Here is a 27,660-nt window from a genome sequence, read left to right on the forward strand (position 1 = left end):
AAACAATTTGAAAATGTAGCTTTGGGTGCAAATACCATTTGTGTTGCAGACATTGGTGAAAACACTGTGACTCAAATAGCGAAAAATGCATGCAAATTTCGCCATTTTGCAATTGCAATCGATGAGTCGCTGAAATATAAATTATATATATATATATATATATATATATATATATATATATATATATATATATATATATATATATATATATATATATATATATATATATATATTTCGTTGGGGGGGGGGGGGGGGAAAGGGGCTCGACCGCCCCAAAGAGATTCCTGGAAGAAACTGGCCCCGAACTGATATTTGATAGTTAATGCTTCCCTCTGGCTGCAAAGTTTGGAGACCCCTGATCTATGGCGATCTCGACCAGCGATCGCTAGTATTCAATCTTATCTCCCTTTGTTATTGAATATAGTAATATTTAAAACAATTTTAAATGGTTTATTAAACAAATAATTCAGTTGAAAAATTGATATTCTAATTGTCATTGGAGACAAATGTATCTAGAAAATTTAAAGGAAATCGCTGCATCAATTCAAATTTGAGTTTTAAAATTTACCACTTACCCACAAAAAAAAAAAAAAAACAAGTAGACAATGTGAAATAAGTAAAAGCTTTAAAAATGTTGATAAACGAAAACGAAGCAAAAGATCAGCACCTAAAATTTTCACACGATGCAACATGCACTTTCTTGCACGGGACTGCACAGTTCATAAACAGGAAGAAGCTTTTAAGGTTGTTGAATGAGGTCCCGTAGTCTTTTGCTACAAACAAATTTCAAGGTGTACGACTTATTCACACTTTAAAAATGGGAAATGTAAATGAGATTTATAATACCAAAAGTCGTTTGAGTGTATCCTCACCAGCAGTTAATCAGAAGAGTCAGATGGACGGTCTAATCGTCTACTTAAATGGCCAATCAGACGGCTCAAGTTTTCTGGGCAAGTTGCCTTCAGTGGTGTTGGTAAACATCTTCAGATTTGTTGACAACAAAAATGAGCTGTTAAGGCTAGCGAGTGTGTGTAGATCTTGGAGGGATTTAATTTACACCACGCCTACTTTGTGGAGGAACATGCACCTCGAGTTCTGCTGCAACTGTAAATGTTTGAACAGGAAAAAAGCTTTCTCGAATGCTATACGCTTCGGCTGCCACTTGTATGAATTGTCAATCTCCGTCTGCAAACACCATGAATGCCACCTAAGCTCCTGCTCCTTGGCCACCGTTTTCCGAAAGTGTTTGCAAGATTTACGTCATCCGACACTGACGTCAATAAAAATAAGTGACATAGGAATGCGAGAAGCGTCAACTAGAACACCGTCCGATATCAGTAGGGAAATGACGCGTTTGGTGTCCAGACTGGACCGTCTAAAATGTTTCAAGATGACCAAAGCTCAATGGCCAATAGAAGAAGGCAACAATCTCATCAACACAGTGCTGACCACGTCCAGAGGAACCCTTCAGTCGCTGGACATTGACAGGTTCTTCCACACACGCTTGTTGGCTGAGAAACCGGTTAAACTTGACCAACTGACCACTGGTATCCTATCTCTCACCAGCTTGACGAAACTTGGGATTGACTATATATTATTGACTGATGACTTCGTGACTTCACTGTCTAGATCACATGCAGGACAACTTCAGACATTGAAACTTGTCGCGGGTTGGATTCCTTATGGAACTACTCCACACCTGATCTCTAGAAAGGCCTGGGTGAACCTGGTATGTAAATAATGACCACGTATTCAAACATTTGTATTCTAATTTTATGTTTGTATCACCCGTTCAAAAGGTGTTAAAGGCAGGCGCTGGTACTGAGACTGCAATGTTGGTCATCGTAGTACTGTAAATATTTTGACTTAAGGTATTTTGTCTGAATTATGTCCATAACTTTTATCCTGATATTAATTGTCCTGAGATATTTTGTCTAGGATATTTTTGTCTAAGATGGTATGTCCTGTAGCCATGATGGTATATTACTGTGAAATATATTATTTCTAGTGGTACCCTAATCAGATATTAGAGATAATAGGTTAGTTAGAATAATAGGGGAGGACGTGGTGTCTAAATTTTTGTTAACATATTTTATTTTCCAGGGTTTCTTTCAGAAATTTTTCTCTGGGGATGAGGCGAACTTAAATTGACGAAAGGGGGGGGGGGGCGACTGGTTAATTATCTATATTTAAAAAATATAAATTAGCAGTTTTTCTATTTCGTCCGGGGAGATGAAATTTATGTGTTTCTCAATAACTCTCTCATTTTCTCTTTCTCTCTCGGCGTTTCTCTGACAGAGTTCAGTCCATATCGTTTACTTTCCTTTATACTTCCAGACAGATGCCTGTCCAGCAATGAAAGTGGCGTTTTATGTTGACCCCGACACATTAGAGGATTCTGGTTTTGAAATACTGGACCCCGTTTTGCCCATCTACAAGATCAACTTGTTGGAAGGGGACATTTTGTACTATCTGAATGATGTGTTGGAATATATCGCCGACAACTTCAGGTAGGTCAGAGACGAGTATGAGAGTATGTGTGAAAGTGAGTTTGTCATGGGTGTATTTTACTGTGTATACGTGTTTATGAGTTAAACTGTTCTTGTTTCTCTATGTGTTGGCGTTTATGTGCATGTGTCTCTGTTTATATGTTTTAGTTAAGCGAGATAAATAATAAATTAGCACGTAACATGTTCAACAATGTTCAGTGAATTTTAGTGAAGTTTGATAAACTTTAGTGATCAAGTGTAGCATTAGCTGTACGTGAATTAAGGTGAGGGAAAGAGTTTAGCATCAGCAGTGTAGAGAAGTAGAGCGCCTCTGCCTAACACCTCCCTCAGCATCTTGAAGAAGCTCTAGTCGGCTGATTTCCAAGAATACACGCTTTACAAAACCAGCTTAATATTTTCTACATTTTCCTTTCGTACGTTTCTTTACATCACATTTTATTTATAAATACTTTTCTTATTAAGTATTTGTAACAAAAACAGCATACGACAAATGCTACGGCACATAATTACATTCCTATATTTAGTTTATCTTGAGGGTGATGTTTGGTTTGTTTGTTTGTTACTCACACCTATTAGATCGGGTACTTGCAGGTAATTTGCAGGGAAATTGTTCTTGGCAAAGTTGGCTATTCACTCTCTTTTTAACGAGAAAATTAGAGTCATTTAAATAATCGAGTTTAAAGTGATCGAAAACTGACCTAAACCGCGGCTTGAATTAGATCCACCACCTACAGAAGCGACAAAATGTTTTGGTAAGGAGATATTAAAGAGACCTAACAACGTTAGGAATGTAAACTTTTAACTTCCCTCGTTCTTTGTGAACACGCAAAAATAAACGAAGAAAACATTTGGAAGAAAGAAACATTCTTTTAAAATTTATGCTAAACGGTTTTTATGTGCGACAATAAATAAAAATGAAAATTTTTTATCGCTCAATAGGGCTTGTAAGTAGGTCACCAACCAGTTCTACGGCTCAATAAAACCTTCATGAGCCATATAACTGGTTGGTGGCCTACTTACCAGCCTTATTATACCTAGATATTATACCTAGAGGGATATAACTTCGTCAGGAATTTTAACTTTTAATTTCCCCAGCTCTTTGATTACACACGAAAATAAACGATTATAGCATGTGGATAACAGAAAAACAATCATTTAATAGGTGTGAAAATTAAACTCTAATAACTGATATCTGAGATTTTGAAAACAATTAGTTTCTCTTATAGCCTTCTTTATAACAATTTATGTAGTATATTAATTTTTTTCTTCAGAAACAACGTATACAGTAAAGCAGTCACCCTTTATAGCATGTACATGTTCCGACATCAGGGAAAATTGTATCCCTACTATAATGATCAAACTAAAAAATGTGTATACACTAATAACATTTTTAATGGATAATTTTATAAATTCCCAAATACCATTCAGTACAGGGTATATGAAGTTTAATGAGTACATAAGTCACGGCTGTTTACATATAAATTTTACCACAAATGTCAGTACAGGGCCGGTATGGCTAGTAGACCATATAATATTATATATAATCTGCTCTTGATTGAGAGTGCAACCTACCATTTTCTATCCCTTTCCCCCACTTCAAGCCCAACAGCGTCAAATACAGGAAGATATTTAGACACAGTGGCGTAGCGAGGTCGGGTGTCACCCGGTGCGGCACTTAATGGTGTCACCCCCCCCCCCCCCAGAGGCGTAGCGACCCTTCCTGGGGACAAACTTTCAAGTTTTCGATTTGCACCCCCCTTCAAGTTTTCGATTTGCAGCCCCCTCTCAAACTTCCGATTTGCACCCCCCCTTCAAGTTTTCGATTTGCATCCCCCCCCTTCAAACTTTCAATTTGCACCCCTCCAAGTTTTTCTCTATATATTTTGCTATTTTTTGCCTTGGTGTCACCCCCCTAAATGGTGTCACCCGGTGCGGTCCGCGCCCCCCGCCCCCCCCCCCCCCCTCGCTACGCCCCTGTTTAGACAGACGCTCAAGTTAACCGCTGCCTGCTTTGTCGTTGGTAAACTAGGATAGGGAAGATAACTCTAGCTCAAGGGAAACAACTAACACTCATACCCATTTTGTCCACAGAAAGAGCTTGGTGAAGCTAGAGAGCGACCAATACAGTGACCATTTTCCAACCGACGCCGCCTTTCTACAGTTTGTTCGGAAATGTCGACGTTTACGATGTGTTAACGTAAGCTTGAGATAAAACAGACCAACACAAGACCACCATACAGACCACCATACAGACCACCATACAGACCACCATACAGACCACCATACAGACCACCATACAGACCACCATACAGACCACCATACAGACCACCATACAGACCACCATACAGACCACCATACAGACCACCATACAGACTACCATACAGGTTTTAATCACCATTTAAGATCTACAACCATTATAACCACGCTAATAGCATTATTATCTTACAGTACAAACATTTCCATGTACAGTAGTACACTGCATTTCTATATACAGCAGTACGCTATTATAAAACGCAATACATTACTTACTAGACACCAATAGTTAACTCACAGTAGCCATTTTCACATAACGATATATATTTCACGAAATTTTCATGTTTAGCGAGGTTCCCCTCCCTAAATTGGGTTCCATTTTGTGAAAAGAAATTAAGTTAAAATAAATTAAAGATCGTTCTGCATTTGGGGGGACGCTACTTGAGTCAGAAGACTTGGCATTTTTTAAATTCAGCATTTATTCAGATAAATATATAAAATAATATTTTTTAACACAGATAGGATTATATAAATCTTCCTAAAATTACCAAATATCTAACATGAAATAAGATTCATTTAAGAAACTGACACATTTTTTTAAAATTTCAGTTTAATTTTTTTATTAACATAATATTTTTTAAATTTTCAAACATTTGTTTCAAAAAACAAATTAAATTGAATTTTTGTCGAACATCTGATTATGTCGGTTCCATAAAGTTCAAATAAAATCTTTGGCTTTTCATCTGATCGAAAGTCAAGCTGGTTCCATAAAATTCAGTTATTCCCGTTTATGCCCTTTTGAGCGTCCAATCAAATCCTGTTTCCTCGACTAGGCAATTGGTTATTATACATACGCTTAACGACAGTGTTGTTTTTATTACTAACTACCTCTTCATATACTTCTTACACCCGCACTAATCCTTATCCAACATTGCAGGTATCTGCCCACTTCCTAACACCAGAGACAGTAAAGACTGCCATGAAGTTGATAGGAGACAGAAAGCGAAGACACGACTTGAGAATCTTGAGAATGTCACACCCAAACAAACGAGCTAAGACAGGACCGGCTAAAGTTCCACGTTCCAACATAGCCAATTAGGCAAACACGAGAATATGTCACAACATAATGACGTTTGTGCATTGATGAGAAAAACTTCGATTATTTTATGATATCGATTTTTTAGCCTTTTATAGAAAGTTACTAGTGAACGTGCCAGACTTAATAACCCAATTATTCCAAAAGGTTTTTCTTATCGCACTTTTATAATCTACAATACTATTTGATTTACAGTTAAGTATTGTATTTTACCAGATTTCAAAATCGCTTTATAAAATCTATAAATTGTACTTTTGTTATGAATATAATAAAATGTTTGATAAATATACTCCGAGTTGAGCTATGTCAAGATATACAAATAAAAGAAAATAAAAAAAAACCGAGTAATCCTTAATGGCGAACAGGGATTACAAAATAAAATTAACGGTAAAAAAAAAAAAAATTAAAAACAGATGACTCAATTGAAGATTAACCAACAATGGCTGTGCTGGTATATAAAGCATTCGCCTAAAATGATAGCTTAGAAAAATCTATTGCCACAGACAGCCTTTCTGATAATTTTATAGCAGAGACTGAAGCTTCGGAACATGCAGATAACTCCAGATAGGTCACACTGAATCCTCATCAGATTGTCCTTCTCACAGATGCCAGTTCTGTCCTGCTGTCTCAGAGAAATCAAAAAGCCTCTTTTATCTAATATCTCAGGCCAGCCATAGAAAGCTTAAACTATATCAGCAACACGTCTGTACTTTAGTAGTTAACGGGCATAATATATATAAAAGCAAATGTGATCGCCGAAATTATTGCTAAAATTAGAGTCGAAGAAGACAGAGATTTCGATACATAAAAAGAAATTCAAATAATATAAAACGAAAACAAGTCAGCATCTAGTCTGGCTCTCACATGCTAATTAAAGCAAGTACGACGCCTATATAAAACAAAATTATCGCTAGACTTAGAACAGGCCAGAACAGCATGAAACAGCTTATATTTAGAAATTCAAATGTAGAGCCAACGAGGCATGTCCTTATGTTCTTACATTAAGGGTCAGCTAGTTGTTTGACCAAATGTCGTCTTCTTGTCTACAAAATGCAAGGCCGCATCAAAATTACAAGAATTTATAAAACTCATTCAAATATGAAAACTATGAAAATGGTTTACTATTATGTAAATACACTAATTACCATTTTAAATTTCGTCACTATATCAGAAACAAGTAATTAAAAAAAGTCTAGTGACAATTTTAGCGCAATTTCCTTGTGTTATCTAAAAATAGCTCTGTCGTAGCGTAAATCAAGAGCAGGGTTAGTAAAACCATTGGTTAGTTATTAAAACGTTTTTTATTAATTTTTTAGCGCAATTTCCATTCTGGAGAATTGCGTTTATTAACTCGTCATTTCTGGGAATGGATGGATGGATGGATGAATGTGTGTCCGGTCTTTAAGTCGTATCTCCTCCTCAACGAAGCAATATCGATGACTAGTTCCAAAAGCAATTATGTTAAGCAAGTTACGAGAATGAGCATAGGCTATAAAAATTCCGGGTTTCTTTCATGTATTTCCCGGAAAAGCCAAAAAACCTCGAAAAAATGCAGTTTTTGGCCCATATCCCGGCAACCAGACCACTTAGCGACTTGAAACATGTACCAATCGATTCCTGTCATAATTTAGAACAATATTGCCAAAGAAAGTTTTCAAAAATATCCTCTCGTTCGGTCACAAATTTTAAAAATACATAAACACCTACAAACCGATCGTTCTTCTAGCTTGAACGCACCCCAACATTATACGTCAGAGCTATTTTTAGATAACATAAGGAAATTGCGCATAAATGTCACTAGACTTTTTTAATTAACTTGTTTTCTGTATTTTACATGTTTTATTTACAATAGAGTAACATGACTAAAAACCATTGCGCGCCTACTGAACGTGATGGCGCAGCCATGGAACGTGATGGCGCAGTTATTGAACGTGATGCCGCGTGTGGTGTGGTTGGAAAAAATGCCTACTAATTCGGTCCAAATTTTAATTAATTAAAAAAAAATTTTTGTGACCAAACGAAAGGATATTTTTGAAAACTTTCTTCGGCAATATTGTTCTAAATTATGGCAGGAAGCGATTGGTACATGTTTCAAGTCGCTAAGTGGTCTGGTTGCCGAGATATGGGCCAAAAACTGCATTTTTTCGAGGTTTTTTGGCTTTTCCGGGAAATACATGAAAGAAACCCGGAATTTTTATGGCCTATGTTCATCCTGGTAACTTGCTTAACATATTTGCTTTTGGAACTAGTCCTAGATATTGCTTCGTTGAGGAGGAGATACGACTTAAAGCTGCGGACACACATCCATCCATCCATTCATCCATCCATCCATTCCCAGAAAAGACGAGTTAATAAACGCAATTCTCCAGAATGGAAATTGCGCTAAAAAATTATTTCACAAAATATATGAACCAACACCCGAATGTTTCACACAACATAAAGCGCACCTTTTGCACGGGTGCGCACGACACAATAGAAGGAAGCAGTTTTTCGCGCGTCCATGAAATAACTTTACTCATTACTGTATTCTATTTTGTCCCTACCACCAAATTTAAAACTATTGAGCTCGGAAAATGACAAAGAGAAGTATAATTTGCGATATGGTAAGTGGCTTTAAAGCATCCTCGCCAGCAGTTAAACAGCAGAGTCAGATGGACGGTCTAACCGTCTACTTAAATGGCCAATCAGACGGCTCAAGTTTTCTAGGCAAGTTGCCTTCAGTGGTGTTGGTAAACATCTTCAGATTTGTTGACAACAAAAATGAGCTGTTAAGGCTAGCGAGTGTGTGTAGATCTTGGAGGGATTTGATTTACACCACGCCTACTTTGTGGAGGAACATGCACCTCGAGTTCTGCTGCAACTGTAAATGTTTGAACAGGAAAAAAGCTTTCTCGAATGCTATACGCTTCGGCTGCCACTTGTATGAATTGTCTATCTCCGTCTGCAAACACCATAAATGCTATCCAAACTCCTGCTCATTGGCCACCGTTTTTCGGAAGTGTTTGCAAGATTTACGTCATCCGACACTGACGTCAATAAAAATAAGTGACATAGGATTGCGAGAAGCGTCAACTAGAACCACGCCCGGTATCAGTAGGGAAATGACGCGTTTGGTGTCCAGACTTGACCGTCTACAATGTTTCAAGATGACCAAAGCTCAATGGCCAATAGAAGAAGGCAACAATCTCATCAACACAGTGCTGACCACGTCCAGAAGAACTCTTCAATCGCTGGACATTGACAGGTTCTTCCACACACGCTTGTTGGCTGAGAAACCGGTTAAACTTGACCAACTGACCACTGGTATCCTATCTCTCACCCACTTGACGAAACTTGGGATCGACTATGTATTATTGACTGATGACTTCGTGACTTCACTGTCTAGATCCCATGTAGGACAACTTCAGAAACTGAAACTTGTCGCGGGTTGGATTCCTTATGGAACTACTCTACACCTGATCTCTAGAAAGGCCTGGGTGAACCTGGTATGTAAATAATGGTTACGTATTCAAACTTTTGTATTCTAATTTTATGTTTGTATCCCCCGTTCAAAAGGTGTTAAAGGCAGGCGCTGGTACTGAGACTGCAATGGTGGTCATCGTAATACTGTAAATATTTGGACTTGAGGTATTTTGTCTGAATTATGTCCATAACTTTTATCCTGATATTAATTGTCCTGAAATATTTTGTCTAGGATATTTTTGTCTGAGATCGTATGTCCTGTAGCCATGATATTACTGTGAAATATATTATTTCTAGTGGTAGCCTAATCAGATATTAGAGATAATAGGTTAGTTAGAATAAGAGGGAAAAGGTGGTGTCTAAATTTTTGTTAACATATTTTATTTTCCAGGTCAGAAATTTATCTCTGGTGATGGGGCGAACTTAAATTGACGAGGGGGGGGGGGGCGACTGGTTAATTATCTTTTTTTTAAAATATAAATTATCAGTTTTTCTATTTCGTCCGGGGAGATGACATTTTAGTGTTTCAACTCTCTCATTTTTTTTTCTGTCTCGGCGTTTCTCTGACAGAGTTCAGTCCATATCGTTTACTTTCCTTTATACTTCCAGACAGATGCCTGTCCAGCAATGAAAGTGGCGTTTTATGTTGACCTCGACATATTAGAGGATTCTGGTTTTGAAATACTGGACCCCGTCTTGCCAATCTACAAGATCAACTTGTTAGAAGGGGACATTTTTTACTATCTGGATGATGTGTTGGAATATATCGCCGATAACTTCAGGTAGGTGGAGTAGCGTAGCGGCGAGGGGGGGGGGGGGAGCATATGTTTCAGGGCGCCGACCTTAGGGGGCGCCAAAATGGGTTGGAAAAATAAATTGAAAGGTTGAGGGGGTGTAAATCGAAAGTTTGAGGGGGGAAGGGTGCAAATCGAAATCTCGAGGCGGGGGGGGGGGGGGGGGTGCAAATCGAAAAGTTTGTCCCTGGGCGCCGGGAAGGGTCGCTATGCCTCTGGGTGGGTCAGAGAATGATGTGTTGGAATATATCGCCGACAACTTCAGGTAGGTCAGAGACGAGTATGAGAGTATGTGTGAAAGTGAGTTTGTCATGGGTGTATTTTACTGTGTATACGTGTTTATGAGTTAACGTGTTCGTGTTTGTCTATGTGTTGGCGTTTATGTGCATGTGTCTCTGTTTATATGTTTTAGTTAAGCGAAAGAAAAATTAATTGGCACGTAACATGCTAAACAGAGTTCAGTGAATTTTTGCGAAGTTCGATAAACTTTAGTGATCAAGTGTAGCATTAATTGTACGTGAATTAAGGTGAGGAAAAGAGTTTAGCACCAACAGTGTAGAGAAGTAGAGCGCCTCTGTCTAACACCTCCCTCAGCATCTTGAGGAAGCTCTAGTCGGCTGATTTCCAAGAATATACGCTTTACAAAACCAGCTTAATATTTTCTACATTTTCCTTATGAACGTTTCTTTACATCACATTTTATTTATAAATACCTTTTCTTATTAAGTATATATAACAAAAACAGCATACGACAAATGCTACAGCACATAATTACATTCGTATCTTGAGTTTATCTTGAGGGTGATGTTTGGTTTGCTTGTGTGTTACTCACACCTAGTAGATCGGGTACTGGCATTTGCAGGTAATTTGCAGGGAAATTGTTTTTGGCAAAGTTTGCTAATCACTCTCTTTTTAACGAGAAAATTAGAGGCATTTAAATAATCCAGTTTAAAGTTACCTAACAATGATCTAAAATGACCGCGGCTTGAATTAGATCCACCACCTACAGAAGCGACATCCTAATATATAAAAGCCCATGTGCGCACTTCTCTCTCTCCTCTCTCTCTCTCTCTCTCTCTCTCTCTCTCTCTCTCCCTCACTCTCTGTCTGTCCGCAAAATATTTTCGCCGGATATCACATCAGAATCTGCAGCGATATATGAAGAACTTTATACGGACTTTTGTTGAAAATTATATGTTAGATGTATCAAATGTATAACCAAAATTTTATTTAAAGAAGAAAAATAAAAAATAAAGGCGTATTCGAATGTAGAAAAACAATTTTAATTATGCAACCGGAAAAATGTTTGCACTTGGGACAAGAACGCATTTATCAATGACGTCGCTTATTGTTTACACTAAAAATAAAGAGCACGAAACTGATGACGTCATCTTCCGAGTTTAGATTGAAATAAAGAAATGAACTATTTCATTCAAATATGATTTAGAGCTAGATTTTACGTACGCTATGAAATGTATACAATACGATTTTCTCGGCCTAAACTTTTATAAGTTTTTACTTTATCTATTTAAATTCTAGATATAAATCTAGATCTCGATTCTAGATCTAGACTAGATCTACGGAAAAAACTAGACGTAGACGCTAAGATCTGGATTTAGACTATCTACTAAAAACAACATAACTACCATTGAACAGCCGGGTTTTTAACGAAATCTTTTAAGTCTCTTAATTTTGAATTTCTTAATCAGCGAGTGCATTTAATATGGTATGGTTACCGATGAAGAAATGAACTATTACATTTAAATCTATAGATCTATTCATAAAGACCTAATAAAAATAAATCACTTTAAAAACAAGAAGAATACCGTGGAATAGCCGAGTTTTTCACGGAATCATTTAAGTCACTTAATCAGTGTGTGCCTGTGTTATGTTAAATGTGTCGGATTTTTAGCTAATTTGTTATTTCTTTGCTTTGTCAGTAATATCGTTCAGCGTGTAGTAATGCACATTGCGTTTTGACCAATAACTATTTCATAAATTATTTTTCTCAAACAAGTACAACATTTTAAAATATATAGGCCTATAATTCACGGGAAACGGGTACCGATGGCTAGTATTTTACATATTTGGTAAGGAGATATTAAAGGGACCTAACAACGTCAGGAATGTAAACTTTTAATTTCCCCCGTTCTTTGACTACGCGCAAAAATAAACGAAGAAAACATTTGGAAGAAAGAAACATTCTTTTAAAATTTATGCTAAACGGTTTTAATAAGGTGCGAAAATAAATAAAAATGAAATTTTTTTATCGCTCAATTGGGCTTGTAAGTAGGTCACCAACCAGTTCTACGGCTCAATAAAACCTTCATGAACCATATAACTGGTTGGTGACCTACTTACCAGCCCTATTATACCTAGATATTATACCCAAAGAAATATAACTGCGTCAGGAATTTTAACTTTTAATTTCCCCAGTTCTTTGATTACACACGAAAATAAACGATTATAGCATGTGGATAAAAGAAAATAATTTTCACAGGTGTGAAAATTAAACTATCTATATATATAATTCTCCTCTTCGAGCCGTTAGAAAACAAGCTGCAAACGCTCTCCCTACCTCCCCACCCCTACATGGTTTTAGTGAGCTGTGTTCACTCTAAATGTTTACAAGCAGAGCCAACGATTTTAAACGTAGGGGGGGGGGGGGGGGAAGGAAAGGGGGGGGGGGTTATGGTCCTTAACGAGCTACTTATAGTGTTTTAAAGAAATATTTTCAGTGTCAGCGTTGGTACTGTCGAATTCACAAATTATGAATTATTGAAAATTAGAAACAACTAAATAGCGGCGTATGTTATGCCGCGGGCCGGCTCGTCTCTAATAACCGAGATCTGAGGCCCATTACAAAACCTGATAAGTCAACATTTTGAAAAAAATTAGTTTCGCCCATAAATAACGTTACACTCGCAGATGGGAGGGGGGGGTGTCCGTAATTTTGTGACAGTGTGTGATGAGGGGGGTGGGGGGGGGCTCAGATGGTGTTACATCACACTTTTGCATTATAAAAAAGCAATGTTAGTAAACGAGTTTTAGCCGTTATTCCGCGTTTTAGCCGTTACTCCGCGTTTTAGAAAACAGTTTTAATAAATGGTAATAGATTTTGGAAAAATGTCGTTGTTTTAAGAAACATTCACAAGCAATTTTGAGGGGGGGGGGGGTTGTAGGTTGAAGTGTGACCTCATTTTACGGGGAGGTCTGGCATTTTCTGACGACGTGTGACGGAGGGGAGGGGGGGGGGGGGTAAAAATCGTCAAAAAAGCGTGACGTCATTTATGGATGACCCCATAGCCTTCTCTATAACGTGGCAATTTAAGTAGTAAACTAATTTTTGTTCTTAAACAACGTATACAGTAAAGCAGTCACCCTTTATAACATGTACATGTTCCGACATCAGGGAAAATTGTATCCCTACTATAATGATCAAACTAAAAAATGTGTATACACTAATAACGCTTTTAATTAAAAATTTTATAAATTCCCAAATACCATTCAGTACAGGGTATATGAAGTTTAATGAGTACATAAGTCAAGGCTGTTTATGTATAAATTTTACCACAAATGTCAGTACAAGGCCGCGGTATGGCTAGTAGACTATATATTACTATATATTTAATCTGCTCTTGATTGAAAGTGTAAACTACCATTTTCTCTTTCCCCCCACTTCAAGCCCAACAGCGTCAAATACAGCTAGATATTTAGACAAATACTCAAATCAACTGCTGCCTGCTTAGTCGTTAGTAAACTAGGATAGGAAAGATAACTCTAGCTCAAGGGAAACAACTAACACTCATACCCATTTTGTCCACAGAAAGAGCTTGGTGAAGCTAGAGGGCGACATAGACAGTGACAATGTTCCAACTGACGACGTCTTTCTACAGTTTGTTCGGAAATGTCGACGTTTACGATGTGTTAACGTAAGCTAAAGATAAAACAGACCACCATTCAGACCACAATACAGACCACCATACAAACCACCATACAAACCACCATACAGAACAACATACAGACCACCATACAGACCACCATACAGACCACCATATAGACCACCATACAGACCACCGTACAGACCACCAAACAGACAAACATACAGACCACCATACAGACCACCAAACAGACCACCATACAGACCACCATACAGACCACCATACAGACCACCATACAGACCACCATACAGACCACCATACAGACCACCATACAGACCAACATACAGACCACCATACAGACCACCATACAGACCACCATACAGACCACCATACAGACCACCAAACATACAGACCACCATACAGACCACCATACAGACCACCATACAGACCACCATACAGACCACCATACAGACCACCATACAGACCACCATACAGACCACCATACAGACCAACATACAGATTTATATCACTATAATAGCATCACTATCTTGAAGTACAAACATTTCTATGTACAGTAGTACAGTACATTTGTATATACAGTAGTACACTATTATAAAACGCAATACATTACTTACTAGACACCCATAGTTAATTCACCGTAGCCATTTTCACATAACGATATGTATTTTACGAAATTTTCATTTTTAGCGAGGTTCCCCTCCTTAAATTGGGTTCCATTTTGTGAAAAGAAATTAAGTTAAAATAAATTAAAGATCGTTCTGTATTTGGGGGGACGCTACCAGATTTAGAAGACTCAGCATTTTTTTATTCAGCATTTATCTGGATAAATATATACAATAACACATTTTTTAAACACAGATATGATTATATTAATCTTCCTAAAATTACCAAAATATCTAACAAAATAAGATTTTTTTAAAAAAATGACATTTTTTTTCTAAATTTCAGTTTAAATTTTCTTTTATTAACATAATCTTTTTTTTTTAATTTTCAAACTTTTGTTTCAAAAACAAATTAAATTGAATTGTTGTCGTACATTTCACATAGAACCTTTCGCTTTTTATGAGATATGGTTATGTCGGTTCCATAAAGTTTAAATTAAAACTTTGGCTTTTCATCTGATCTAAAGTGAAGCTGGTTCCATATAATTCCCTTATTCCCGTTTATGCGCTCTATCGTGAGCGTCCAATCAAATCCTGTTTCATCGCCTAGGAACTTGGTTCAGTGGCCTAGGCAGGGGGGTGGGGGGTGTTTCATAACCCCCCCCCCCTCCATAGACCCCTCGGTATATATATAAAGTTTGAGGGGGGGGGGGTAAATCGAAAGTTTGAGCGGGGGGGGGGGGTGTAAATCGAAATTTTGAGGGTGGGGGGGGTGGGGTGGAAATTAAAAGTTTAAGGGGGGGGGGTGCAAATCGAAAGTTTGAGGGGGGGGGGGGGTGGAAATAAAAAGTTTAAGGGGGGGTGTGCAAATCGAAAGTTTGAGGGGGGGGGGGGGATGCAAATCAAAAGTTGGAGGGGGGTGCAAATCGAAAGTTTGTCCCTGGGTTATATACTGCTAAAAAAAATTTGAACACCCCCCCCCCCCCCCCCATGAGACGATCCTGGCTACGCTACTGATTTGGTAATTATACATAAGCTTAACGACAGTGTTGTTTTATTGCTAACTACCTTCTCATATATTTTTACACCCGCACTAACCCTTATACCACACTGCAGGTATCTGCCTACTTCCTAAAACCAGAGACAATAAAGACTGCCATGAAGCTGATAGGAGACAGAAAGCGAAGACACGACTTGAGAATGTTACAGGGACAGCCAACCAAACGAACTAAGACAGGACCGGCCAATGGTCCATGTTCCAACATAGCAAATTAGGCAACAACGAGGATATGTTACAACAGAAGGATGTTTTAACATTAATGAGAAAAACTTGAATTATTTTAGGATAACGATTTTTTAGCCTTTTATAGAAAGTAACTAGTGAACGTGCCAGACTTAATAACCCAATTATTCCATAAGGTTTTTCTTATCGCAGTTTTATAACAAAACTATTTACAGTTAAGTATTGCATTTTAACAGATTTTCAAAATCGTTTTATAAAACTATAAATTGTACTTTTGTTATGAATATAATAAAATGTTTGATAAATATACTCCGAGTTGAGCTATGTAAAGAATTACAAAAAAAAAACAACAACGAGTAATCCTTAATGGCAAACAGGGATTACAAATTAAAATTAACGGTAAAAAAAATTAAAAAATTAAAAACAGATGGCACAACTGAAGATTAACCAGCAATGGCTGTGCTGGTATATAAAGCATTGGCCAAAGAATGACAGTCTAGAAAAATCTATTGCCACAGACAGCCTATCTGATAATTTTAGAGCAGAGATTGAAGCGACGGAACATGCAGATAACCTCCAGATATGTCACACTGAATCCTCATCAGATTGTCCTTCTCACAGATGCCAGTTCTGTCCTGCTGTATCAGAGAAATAAAAAAGCCTCTTTTATCTAATATCCCAGGCCAGCCATAGAAAGCTTAAACTATATCAGCAACACGTCTGTGCTTCAGTAGGTAACGGGCATGATTATATATATATATATATATATATATATATATATATATATATATATATATATATATATATATATATATATATATATATAAAAGCAAATGTGATCGCCGAAATTCTTGCTAAAATTGGGGTCAAAGAGATTTCAATACAACCAAAAGAAATTTTAAAAATATATAATAATCATTAAAAAAGTTTTAAAAAACCCACGTTTTCTGATTGAACTAAAAAGTAGAAAATAAATGCTATAGGCCCTACATCACAATAATGCAAGCGATCACTCTACTATAAGCGAGCAAAAACGTGGGGCGCCGAAGTAAAAGTTATATTACTATTGATTAGATAATACTATTGACTTTTATTAGGGAGCTTGTAGAGAGTCAACAGTATTAGAAACTGTAAGAAAATCACGGCGCCCCACGTTTTTGCTCGCTTATAGTAGAGTGATCGCTTGCATTATTGTGATGTAGGGCCTATAGCATTTATTTTCTACTTTTTAGTTCAATCAGAAAACGTGGGTTTTTTAAAACTTTTTTAATGATTATTATTTTCTACTTTTTAGTCTTTGTCTGTTTGTTTGCATTAAAATCTTGCTATCGATTTTATCTTTTCACTTTTTTTGGGTAAACGAAGACAACTCGTAAAAAGACAACTCGTAAAAAGACAACTCGTAAAAAGACAACTCGTAAAAAGACAACTCGTAAAAAACACGTTGTTTGAATACGTTACTGACTAAAACACATAGATTTGAACCCGTGTCGAGTGGGATAGCAATCGTGTGCCCAACCACTCGACCATATCGTCTCCCCCAAACTGGCCTACCTCCTGTAAGTTTAAACTCGGTTCAAGCTAAATTCTCTGCCCCTAAGCCTGTGGCGACATGTGATCGTTCGCTTCACTGCGCGCGAGGTACGCGTCGCTGGTTTTTTTTTCTAACGCTAGCAGAGGAGAATTATATATATAGATTATATAGCGGTCTAAAATGCTCAATAAAATGTTTCCATTGATCAATTTAGTAATAATAACAATTGAATATTCAATGGTCATCCAAAAGAAAGCTTCCCTGAAAATTTCAGCGCGCTAGCTAACTGGGAAGTGCCAGAAATTTCGATCGCAAGATTTGATTGGAAAGACAAACAAACAGAGAAAGCAAGTTAAAGAAAACGTGGGAAAAAAAGAAAACAAGTCAGCATCTAGTCTGGCTCTCACATGCTAATTAAAGCAAGTACGACGCCTATATAAAACAACATTATCGTTAGACTTAGAACAGGCCAGAACAGCATAAAACAGCTTATATTTAGAAACATCAACGTAGAGCCAACGAGGCATGCCCTTGTGTTCTTACATTCAGGGTCAGCTCGTTGTTTGACCAAATGTCGTCTTCTTGTCTACAAAATGCAAGGCCGCATCAAAGTTACAAGAAATATAAAACTCATTCAAATATGAAAATTATGAAAATGGTAAAGTATTATGTAAATACACTGATTACCATTTTAAATTTCGTCACTATATCAGAAAAAAAGGTAATTAAAAAGGCTAGTGACAATTTTAGCGCAATTTCCTTATGTTATCTAAAAATAGCTCTGTCGTAGCGTAAATCAAGAGCAGGGTTAGTAAAACCATTGGTTAGTTATTAAAACGTTTTTTATTAATTTTTTTCAGTATTTTACATGTTTTATTTACAATAGAGTTACATGACTAAAAACCATTGCGCGCCTAGCTACCGAACTTGATGGCGCAGCCATTGAACGTGATGGCGCAGCTATTGAACGTGATGACGCGTGTGGTGTGGTTGGATAAAAATGCCTACTAATTCGGTCCGAATTTAAAATTAATTCAAAAATGTTTTTGTGACCGAACGAAAGGATATTTTTGAAAACTTTCTTCGGCAATATTGTTCTAAATTATGGCAGGAATCGATTGGTACATGTTTCAAGTCGCTAAGTGGTCTGGTTGCCGAAATATGGGCCAAAAACTGCATTTTTTTCGAGGTTTTTTTTTGGCTTTTCCGGGAAATCCATGAAAGAAACCCGGAATTTTTTTGGCCTATGTTCATCCTTGTATCTTGCTTAACATAAATGCTTTGGAACTAGTCCTCGATATTGCTTCGTTGAGGAGGAGATACGGCTTAAAGCTGCGGACACACATCCATTCATTCATTCATACATCCATACATCCAGAAATGACGGGTTAATAAACGCCGTTCTCCAGAATGGAAATTGCGCTAAAAATTATTTCACAAAATATATGAACCAGCACCCGAATGTTTCACACAACATAAAGCGCACCTTTTGCACGGGTGCGCACGACACAATAGAAGGAAGCAGTTTTTTGCGCGTCCATAAAATAACTTTACTCATTACTGTATTCTATTTTGTCCCCACCACCAAATTTAAAACTAAGACTATTGAGCTCGGAAAATGACAAAGAGAAGTATAATTTGCGATATGGTAAGTGGCTTTAAAGCATCATCGCCAGCAGTTAATCAGCAGAGTCAGATGGACGGTCTAACCGTCTACTTAAATGGCCAATCAGACGGCTCGAGTTTTCTGGGCAAGTTGCCTTCAGTGGTGTTGGTAAACATCTTCAGATTTGTTGACAACAAAAATGAGCTGTTAAGGCTTGCCAGTGTGTGTAGATCTTGGAGGGATTTGATTTACACCACGCCTACTTTGTGGAGGAACATGCACCTTAAACTGTGCTGTGATTGTAAATGTTTGAAAACTAAAAACGCTTTCTCGAATGCTATACGCTTCGGAAGCCACTTGTATGAATTGTCAATCTCCGTCTGCAAACACCATGAATGCCATCTAAACTCCTGCTCCTTGGCCACCGTTTTCCGGAAATGTTTGCAAGATTTACGTCATCCGACACTGAAGTCAATAAAAATAAATGACATAGACATGCGAGAAGCGTCAACTAGAACCACGCCCGGTATCAGTAAGGAAATGACGCGTTTGGTGTCCAGACTTGACCGTCTACAATGTTTCAAGATGACCAATGGCCAATGGCCAATAGAAGAAGGCAACAATCTCATCAACACAGTGCTGACCACGTCCAGAGGAACCCTACAGTCGCTGGACATATACAGGTTCTTCCACACACGCTTGTTGGCTGAGAAACCGGTTAAACTTGACCAACTGACCACTGGTATCTTATCTCTCACCCGCTTGACGAAACTTGGGATTGACTATATATTATTGACTGATGACTTCGTGACTTCACTGTCTAGATCACATGCAGGACAACTGCAGACACTGAAACTTGTCGCGGGTTGGATTCCTTATGGAACTACTCTACACCTGATCTCTAGAAAGGCCTGGGTGAACCTGGTATGTAAATAATGACTACGTATTCAAACTTTTGTATTCTAATTTTATGTTTGTATCACCCGTTCAAAAGGTGTTAAAGGCAGGCGCTGGTACTGAGACTGCAATGGTGGTCATCGTAATACTATAAATATTTGGACTTGAGGTACTGTGTCTGAAATTATTTTTGCTGAGATAAATTGTCCTGAGATATTTTGTCTAGGATATTTTTGTCTGAGATCGTATGTCCTGTAGCCATGATGGTATATTACTGTGAAATATATTATCTCTAGTGGTACCCTAATCAGATATCAGAGATAATAGGTTAGTTAGAATAATAGGGGAGGAGGTGGTGTCTAAATATTTGTTAATATCTTTTTACAGGGTTGGGGCGCACTTAATATAACGAAGGGGGGGGGGGCACTGATTAATTATCTATTTTTTAAATAGAAATTATTAGCTTTTCTCTATTCTGTCGCGGAAGGAACTGAAGTTTAGTGTTTCTCTCTTACTCTCTCACTTTCCCTTTCCCTCTCGGCGTTTCTCTGTCCATATCGTTTCCTCTTCTTGATATTTCCAGAAAGAAGCTTGTCCAGCAATGAAAGTAGCGTTTTATGTTGACTTCGACATATTAGAGGCTTCTGATTTTGAAATACTGGACCCCGTGTTGCCCGTCTACAAGATCAACTTGTTGGAAAGTTTTTACGAACTGGATGATGTGTTGGAATATATCGCCGATAACTTCAGGTAGGTTTAGAGACAAGTATGAGAGTATGTGTGAAAGTGTGTTTGTCATGGGTGTATTTTACTGTGTATACGTATTTATGAGTTATCGTGTTCGTGTTTGTCTATGTTTTGGCGTTTATGTGCATATGTCTCTGTTTATATGTATTAGTTAGGCGAAAGAAAAAAGAAATTAGCCGTAACATGTTCAACAATGTTCAATGAATTTGAGTGAAGTTTGATAAACTTTAGTGATCAAGTGTAGCATTAATTGTACGTGAATTAAGGTGAGGGAAAGAGTTTAGCACCAGCAGTGTAGAGAAGTAAAGCGCCTCTGCCTATCACCTAACTCAGCATCTTGAGTAAGCTCTAGTCGGCTGTTTTCCAAGAATATACGCTTTACAAAACCAGCTTAATATTTTCTACATTTTCCTTTCGTATGTTTCTTTACATCACATTTTATTTATAAATACTTTTCTTATTAAGTATTTGTAACAAAAACAGCATACGACGACTACTACGGCACATATTACATTCGTATCTTGAGTTTATCTAGAGGGTGTTGTTTGGTTTGTTTGTTTGTTTGTTTGTTACTCACACCTATGTGACCCACTTAGGTCTTTTCTTTATTTATATTATTTAGTTACGTGGTTGACCTTGGGAGAGTTGTTAGGTCACCTGATCTCCTCGGTCAACTGAACTACGTCACATGATGTGTCTCTGTTTATATGTTTTAGTTAAGCGAAAGAAAAAATAAATTAGCCGTAACATTTTAGTGAAGCTCGATAAACTTTAGTGATCAAGTGTAGCATTAATTGTACTTGAATTAAGGTGAGGGAAAGAGTTTAGCACCATCAGTGTAGAGAAGTAAAGCGCCTCTGCCCAACACTTCCCTCAGCATCTTGAGTAAGCTGTAGTCGGATGATTTCCAAAGAATATACGCTTTACAAAACCAGTATAATTTTTTACATTCTCCTTTCGTACATTTCTTTACATCACTTTCTAATTATAGATACCTTTTCTTATTCAAACAAAAACAGCAGGGAGACATTCTTCATATAATGTGAATGGGAAAATTGTTTTGAGATACGAACAATTTGACATACGACCATTCGTATATCGAGTTTATATATATATATATATATATATATATATATATATATATATATATATATATATATATATATATATATATATATATATATATATATAAACTCGATATACGAATGGTCGTATGTCAAATTGTTCGTGTCTCAAAACAATTTTATATATATATATATATATATATATATATATATATATATATATATATATATATATATATATATATATATATATATATATATATATATATATATATATAAATATATACACTAGCGTACCCGTCCCTGCGCGTTGCCGCGGGAATAGAAGAAAATCCGACGAAATATGTAAGAAGGGTTTTATCTATGCGTTACCAATCCTATATTCTTAGACGCATGATCTTGTTTTCTAAAAGTGAGTTATTTCAATGTAAACAATGCCTGCGCTTGGATCATAAATCTCGGGGCACGGGTTTACCTACACTACCGCATGAAAACCTTGAGTGTACATTAATAACGCACCTAAATAATGAGGTAGAACACACTTCGGTGACCGCCAATGTGTCAGGGATGTAAAGTAAGCTCTCAGGACCCCACCTCCCCCTTCCAGATTACACTACCGCATAGGCGCCGCGTACGGCCCCTGGCTCCTTAAAACTAACAGGCGTCATCATGCCAAATAGCATCCTGTTAACAATGATGCAGATTGCGTCATTCACTTAAATGACGCAAATGAACAGGATTTGTTATATAACACGTAAAAAAATTATTTGACGTGTTTTAAACATCAATGTGACTGATGCAATATGTTAGCGTTACTAATGTTCTATTCTGAGAGGCTCGATCTGAATTTCTGATTGGATTATCTAAAAATAGATGCTAATTGCATCATTTGCAAAGTGGCGAAATTGTTTGGATTTTTTTTACGGACAAAAAAAAAACATCCTAGTTAATAATCTAGCCTTGTTTAATTTCTTATTATTAAAACAAAACGTATTACATGGCCATCAGCGGCACATGTGAGCCTTTTGGGGCCGAAACAGACATTTTTTTTTGCAGCCTAATCGCACCCTACCAGGGCGGCGGAGGATACGCCTGATTCAATTGTCTATCACACTGTTTAGGCCGAACGTAGTCACCATAGCGCTGACGGGAAAGACCAGGGCGCCAAATCGCATCCTGCCGGGGGGCCGCCCATGCAAAATTAAATTTCCGCGCCCACACCACCCACCCATCCCTATTCCCCCCTCCCACCCCAGAAACATTCTCAGGTGTATTCATCAACTCCCTAAAGTTGTATGGCACCGGGATAAATTGTGTCGACCCGCAATTGTCTTTTATTTTTATATACCGTATATTGAGAAAAATCCCACCATTCCGTGGCGCCGCCCTTGCAAAATTAAAAATGATTTTTTACAGAACCCTTCCCTGGAGTGTTCTAATCAAGTCCCTGAACTTTGATGGCTATCGGATGAACGTTTTGAGACCGCAATCGACTTTTATTTTATATACCATATATAGAGAGAAAACAAATCGCGCCCTATCAGGGCGTTACCCCTGCAAATTTGAAAATGTTTTTAGCGCAGAAACCTCCCCATGAATATTTTCAACATCTTCCGAAAGTTTTATGGCGATCGTGTTAACGGTGTCACCGCAATTCACTTTTATTATTTTTATATACCGTACATTGAGAAAAATCGCACCCTCCCGTGGCACTGCCCTTGCGAAATTAAAAATTATTTTTTACAAAAACTTTCCCTAGAGTTTTATAATGAACTCCCCAAAGTTTCATGCCTATCGGATAAGCGGTGTCAAATCAAAATCGACTTTTATATTTATATACCAAAAGAGAGAAGAAACAAATCGCGCCCTGACGACGGCCCAAAGTTCGACGGCGATGTGATAAGAGGCGTGGTAATGCATAAAAGACATACAGACAGACACACACACACATACATTGCTTTATATATATATTTATATATATATATATATATATATATATATATATATATATATATATATATATATATATATATATATATATATATATATATATATATTATATATATATATATATATTATATATATATATATATATATAATATATATATATATATATATATATATATATATATATATATATCTAATTCCATGAAAGCACAGTGAGTGATGTTTGGTTTGTTTGTTGCTAACAACTATTATATCGGGTACTTGCAGGTAATTTGTAGGGAAATCGTTCTTGACAAAGTTTGCCATTCACTCTCTTTTTAACGAGAAAATTAGAGTCATTTAAATAATCGAGTTTTAAAGTGACCGAACACTGACCTAAACTGACCGCGGCTTGAATAAGATCCACCACCTACAGAAGCGACAAATTGTTCATTTTTGGTAAGGAGATATTAAAGGGACCTAAGAACCTCAGGAATGTAAACTTTTAATTTACCCCGTTCTTTGTCTACACGAAAAAATAAATAAGAAAACGTTTGGAAGTAAAAAAAAATCTTTTAAAATTTATGCTAAATTTTTTCATAAAGGTGTGAAAATAAATAAAAAATGAAGTTTTATCGCGCATTAGGGCTTGTAAGTAGGTCACCAACCAGTTCTACGGCTCAATAAATCCTGCATGAACCATAGAACTGGTTGGTGACCTACTTACCAGCCCTATTATACCTACATAAAGGGATATAACTGCGTCAGGAATTTTAACTTTTAATTTCCCCAGTTCTTTGATTACACACGAAAATAAACGATTATAGCATGTGGATAAAAGAAAATAATTTTCACAGGTGTGAAAATTAAACTATCTCTAATAACCGAGATCTGAGGCCCATTACAAAACCTGATAAGTCAACATTTTGAAAAAAATTAGTTTCGCCCATAAATAACGTTACACTCGCAGATGGGAGGGGGGGGGGGTCCGTAATTTTGTGACGGTGTGTGATGAGGGGGGAGGGGGGGGCGGCTCAGATGGTGTTACATCACACTTTTGCATTATAAAAAAAGCAATGTTAGTAAACGAGTTTTAGCCGTTATTCCGCGTTTTAGCCGTTACTCCGCGTTTAGAAACAGTTTTAATAAATGGTAATAGATTTTGGAAAAATGTCGTTGTTTTAAGAAAAATTGACAAGCAATTTTGAGGGGGGGAGTTGTAGGTTGAAGTGTGACCTCATTTTACGGGGGAGGTATGGCTTTTTCTGACGACGTGTGACGGAGGGGAGGGGGGGGGGGGGTAAAAATCGTCAAAAAAGCGTGACGTAATTTATGGATGACCCCATAGCCTTCTCTATAACGTGGCAATTTAAGTAGTATACTAATTTTTGTTCTTAAACAACGTATACAGTAAAGCAGTCACCCTTTATAACATGTACATGTTCCGACATCAGGGAAAATTGTATCTCTACTATAATGATCAAACTAAAAAATGTGTATACACTAATAACATTTTTAATGGATAATTTTATAAATTCCCAAATACCATTCAGTAAAGGGTATATGAAGTTTAATGAGTACATAAGTCACGGCTGTTTACATATAAATTTTACCACAAATGTCAGTACAGGGCCGGTATGGCTAGTAGACTATATAATACTATATATTTAATCTGCTCTTGATTGAGAGTGCAACCTACCATTTTCTATCCCTTTCCCCCCACTTCAAGCCCAACAGCGTCAAATACAGCTAGATATTTAGACATATACTCAAATCAACTGCTGCCTGCTTAGTCGTTAGTAAACTAGGATAGGGAAGATAACTCTAGCTCAAGGGAAACAACTAACACATACCCATTTTGTCCACAGAAAGAGCTTGGTGAAGCTAGAGGGCGACATAGACAGTGACAATGTTCCAACTGACGACGTCTTTCTACAGTTTGTTCGGAAATGTCGACGTTTACGATGTGTTAACGTAAGCTAAAGATAAAACAGACCACCATTCAGACCACAATACAGACCACCATACAGACCACCATACAGACCACCATTCAGACCACAATACAGACCACCATACAGAACAACATACAGACCACCATTCAGACCACAATACAGACCACAATACAGACCACCATACAAACCACCATACAAACCACCATACAGAACAACATACAGACCACCATACAGACCACCATACAAACCACCATACAGACCACCATACAGACCACCATACAGACCACCATACAGACCACCATACAGACCACCATACAGACCACCATACAGACCACCATACAGACCACCATACAGACCAACATACAGATTTATATCACTATAATAGAATCACTATCTTGAAGTACAAACATTTCTATGTACAGTAGTACACTACATTTTTATATACAGTAGTACACTATTATAAAACGCAATACATTACTTACTAGACACCCATAGTTAATTCACCGTAGCCATTTTCACATAACGATATGTATTTTACGAAATTTTCATTTTTAGCGAGGTTCCCCTCCTTAAATTGGGTTCCATTTTGTGAAAAGAAATTAAGTTAAAATAAATTAAAGATCGTTCTGTATTTGGGGGGACGCTACCAGATTTAGAAGACTCAGCATTTTTTTATTCAGCATTTATCTGGATAAATATATACAATAACACATTTTTTTAACACAGATATGATTATATTAATCTTCCTAAAACTACCAAAATATCTAACATAAAATAAGATTCTTTTAAAAAATGACATTTTTTTTTCTAAATTTCAGTTTAAATTTTCTTTTATTAACATAATCATTTTTTTTAAATTTTCAAACTTTTGTTTCAAAAACAAATTAAATTGAATTGTTGTTGTACAGTTCACATATAACCTTTCGCTTTTTATGAGATATGGTTATGTCGGTTCCATAAAGTTTAAATTAAAACTTTGGCTTTTCATCTGATCTAAAGTCAAGCTGGTTCCATATAATTCACGTTTTCCCGTTTATGCGCCTCTATCGTGAGCGTCCAATCAAATCCTGTTTCATCGCCTAGGAACTTGGTTCAGTGGCCTAGGCAGGGGGGGGGGTTAGGGGGGGGTCATACTCCCCCCCCCCTCCATAGACCCCTCGGTATATATATACAGTTTGAGGGGGGTGTAAATCGTAAGTTTGAGCGGGGGGGGGGGGGGTGTAATCGAAATTTTGAGGGGGGTGGGGTGTAAATCGAAAGTTTGAGGGTGGGGGGTGGGGGGGGGGGTGGAAATTAAAAGTTTAAGGTCGGGGGGGGGGGGTGTGCAAATCGAAATTTTGAGGGGGGGGGGTGGAAATAAAACGTTTAAGGGGGGGGGGTGCAAATCGAAAGTTTGAGGGGGGGATGCAAATCAAAAGTTGGAGGGGGGTGCAAATCGAAAGTTTGTCCCTGGGTTATATACTGCTAAAAAAAAATGTGAACACCCCCCCCCCCCATGAGACTATCCTGGCTACGCTACTGATTTGGTAATTATACATAAGCTTAACGACAGTGTTGTTTTATTGCTAACTACCTCCTCATATATTTTACACCCGCACTAACCCTTATACCACTCTGCAGGTATCTGCCTACTTCCTAAAACCAGAGACAATAATACTGCCATGAAGCTGATAGGAGACAGAAAGCGAAGACACGACTTGAGAATGTTACAGGGACAGCCAACCAAACGAACTAAGACAGGACCGGCCAATGGTCCATGTTCCAACATAGCCAATTAGGCAACAACGAGGATATGTTACAACAGAAGGATGTTTTAACATTAATGAGAAAAACTTGAATTATTTTAGGATAACGATTTTTTAGCCTTCCATAGAAAGTAACTAGTGAACGTGCCAGACTTAATAACCCAATTATTCCATAAGGTTTTTCTTATCGCAGTTTTATAACAAAACTATTTACAGTTAAGTATTCCATTTTAACAGATTTTCAAAATCGTTTTATAAAATCTATAAATTTTACTTTTGTTATGAATATAATAAAATGTTTCATAAATATACTCCGAGTTGAACCTA

The 27,660-nt window shown here is 37.3% G+C and overlaps 3 protein-coding genes across 3 annotated transcripts; all 3 read left to right on the plus strand.

The window, feature by feature from the left end:
• Positions 1 to 747: 747 nt before the first annotated feature.
• Positions 748 to 5,862, plus strand: LOC131934002 (uncharacterized). Its single transcript, XM_059290442.1, has 4 exons — positions 748 to 1,729; positions 2,338 to 2,510; positions 4,602 to 4,707; positions 5,701 to 5,862. The coding sequence occupies exons 1-4, from the start codon at positions 818 to 820 to the stop codon at positions 5,860 to 5,862; spliced, it is 1,353 nt and encodes a 450-aa protein (XP_059146425.1). The 5' UTR covers positions 748 to 817.
• A 2,469-nt stretch (positions 5,863 to 8,331) lies between these two features.
• On the plus strand, positions 8,332 to 16,082 carry LOC131934001 (uncharacterized). Its single transcript, XM_059290441.1, has 4 exons — positions 8,332 to 9,344; positions 9,931 to 10,103; positions 13,942 to 14,047; positions 15,736 to 16,082. The coding sequence occupies exons 1-4, from the start codon at positions 8,433 to 8,435 to the stop codon at positions 15,892 to 15,894; spliced, it is 1,350 nt and encodes a 449-aa protein (XP_059146424.1). The 5' UTR covers positions 8,332 to 8,432; the 3' UTR covers positions 15,895 to 16,082.
• A 2,742-nt stretch (positions 16,083 to 18,824) lies between these two features.
• LOC131934003 (uncharacterized) lies at positions 18,825 to 27,602 on the plus strand. Its single transcript, XM_059290443.1, has 4 exons — positions 18,825 to 19,926; positions 20,483 to 20,649; positions 25,505 to 25,610; positions 27,209 to 27,602. Exons 1-4 carry the CDS (start codon positions 19,015 to 19,017, stop codon positions 27,251 to 27,253), a joined length of 1,230 nt encoding a protein of 409 aa, XP_059146426.1. The 5' UTR covers positions 18,825 to 19,014; the 3' UTR covers positions 27,254 to 27,602.
• The last annotated feature ends 58 nt before the right edge of the window (positions 27,603 to 27,660 follow it).

This window comes from Physella acuta, unplaced genomic scaffold (assembly GCF_028476545.2).
Source record: "Physella acuta isolate Inbredline_101_S28 unplaced genomic scaffold, ASM2847654v3 ptg002705l, whole genome shotgun sequence".
NCBI classification, from domain to species: Eukaryota; Metazoa; Mollusca; class Gastropoda; family Physidae; genus Physella; species Physella acuta.

Coding starts and splice junctions, on each gene's coding strand:
- LOC131934002 (XM_059290442.1), top strand. CDS start 818: ATGGGAAATGTAAATGAGATTTATAATACCAAAAGTCGTTTGAGTGTA. Junction 1,730..2,337: donor GAAAGGCCTGGGTGAACCTG/GTATGTAAATAA, acceptor TTATACTTCCAG/ACAGATGCCTGTCCAGCAAT. Junction 4,708..5,700: donor GACGTTTACGATGTGTTAAC/GTAAGCTTGAGA, acceptor CCAACATTGCAG/GTATCTGCCCACTTCCTAAC.
- LOC131934001 (XM_059290441.1), top strand. CDS start 8,433: ATGACAAAGAGAAGTATAATTTGCGATATGGTAAGTGGCTTTAAAGCA. Junction 9,345..9,930: donor GAAAGGCCTGGGTGAACCTG/GTATGTAAATAA, acceptor TTATACTTCCAG/ACAGATGCCTGTCCAGCAAT. Junction 10,104..13,941: donor TATATCGCCGATAACTTCAG/GTAGGTGGAGTA, acceptor TTTTGTCCACAG/AAAGAGCTTGGTGAAGCTAG.
- LOC131934003 (XM_059290443.1), top strand. CDS start 19,015: ATGACAAAGAGAAGTATAATTTGCGATATGGTAAGTGGCTTTAAAGCA. Junction 20,650..25,504: donor TATATCGCCGATAACTTCAG/GTAGGTTTAGAG, acceptor TTTTGTCCACAG/AAAGAGCTTGGTGAAGCTAG. Junction 25,611..27,208: donor GACGTTTACGATGTGTTAAC/GTAAGCTAAAGA, acceptor ACCACTCTGCAG/GTATCTGCCTACTTCCTAAA.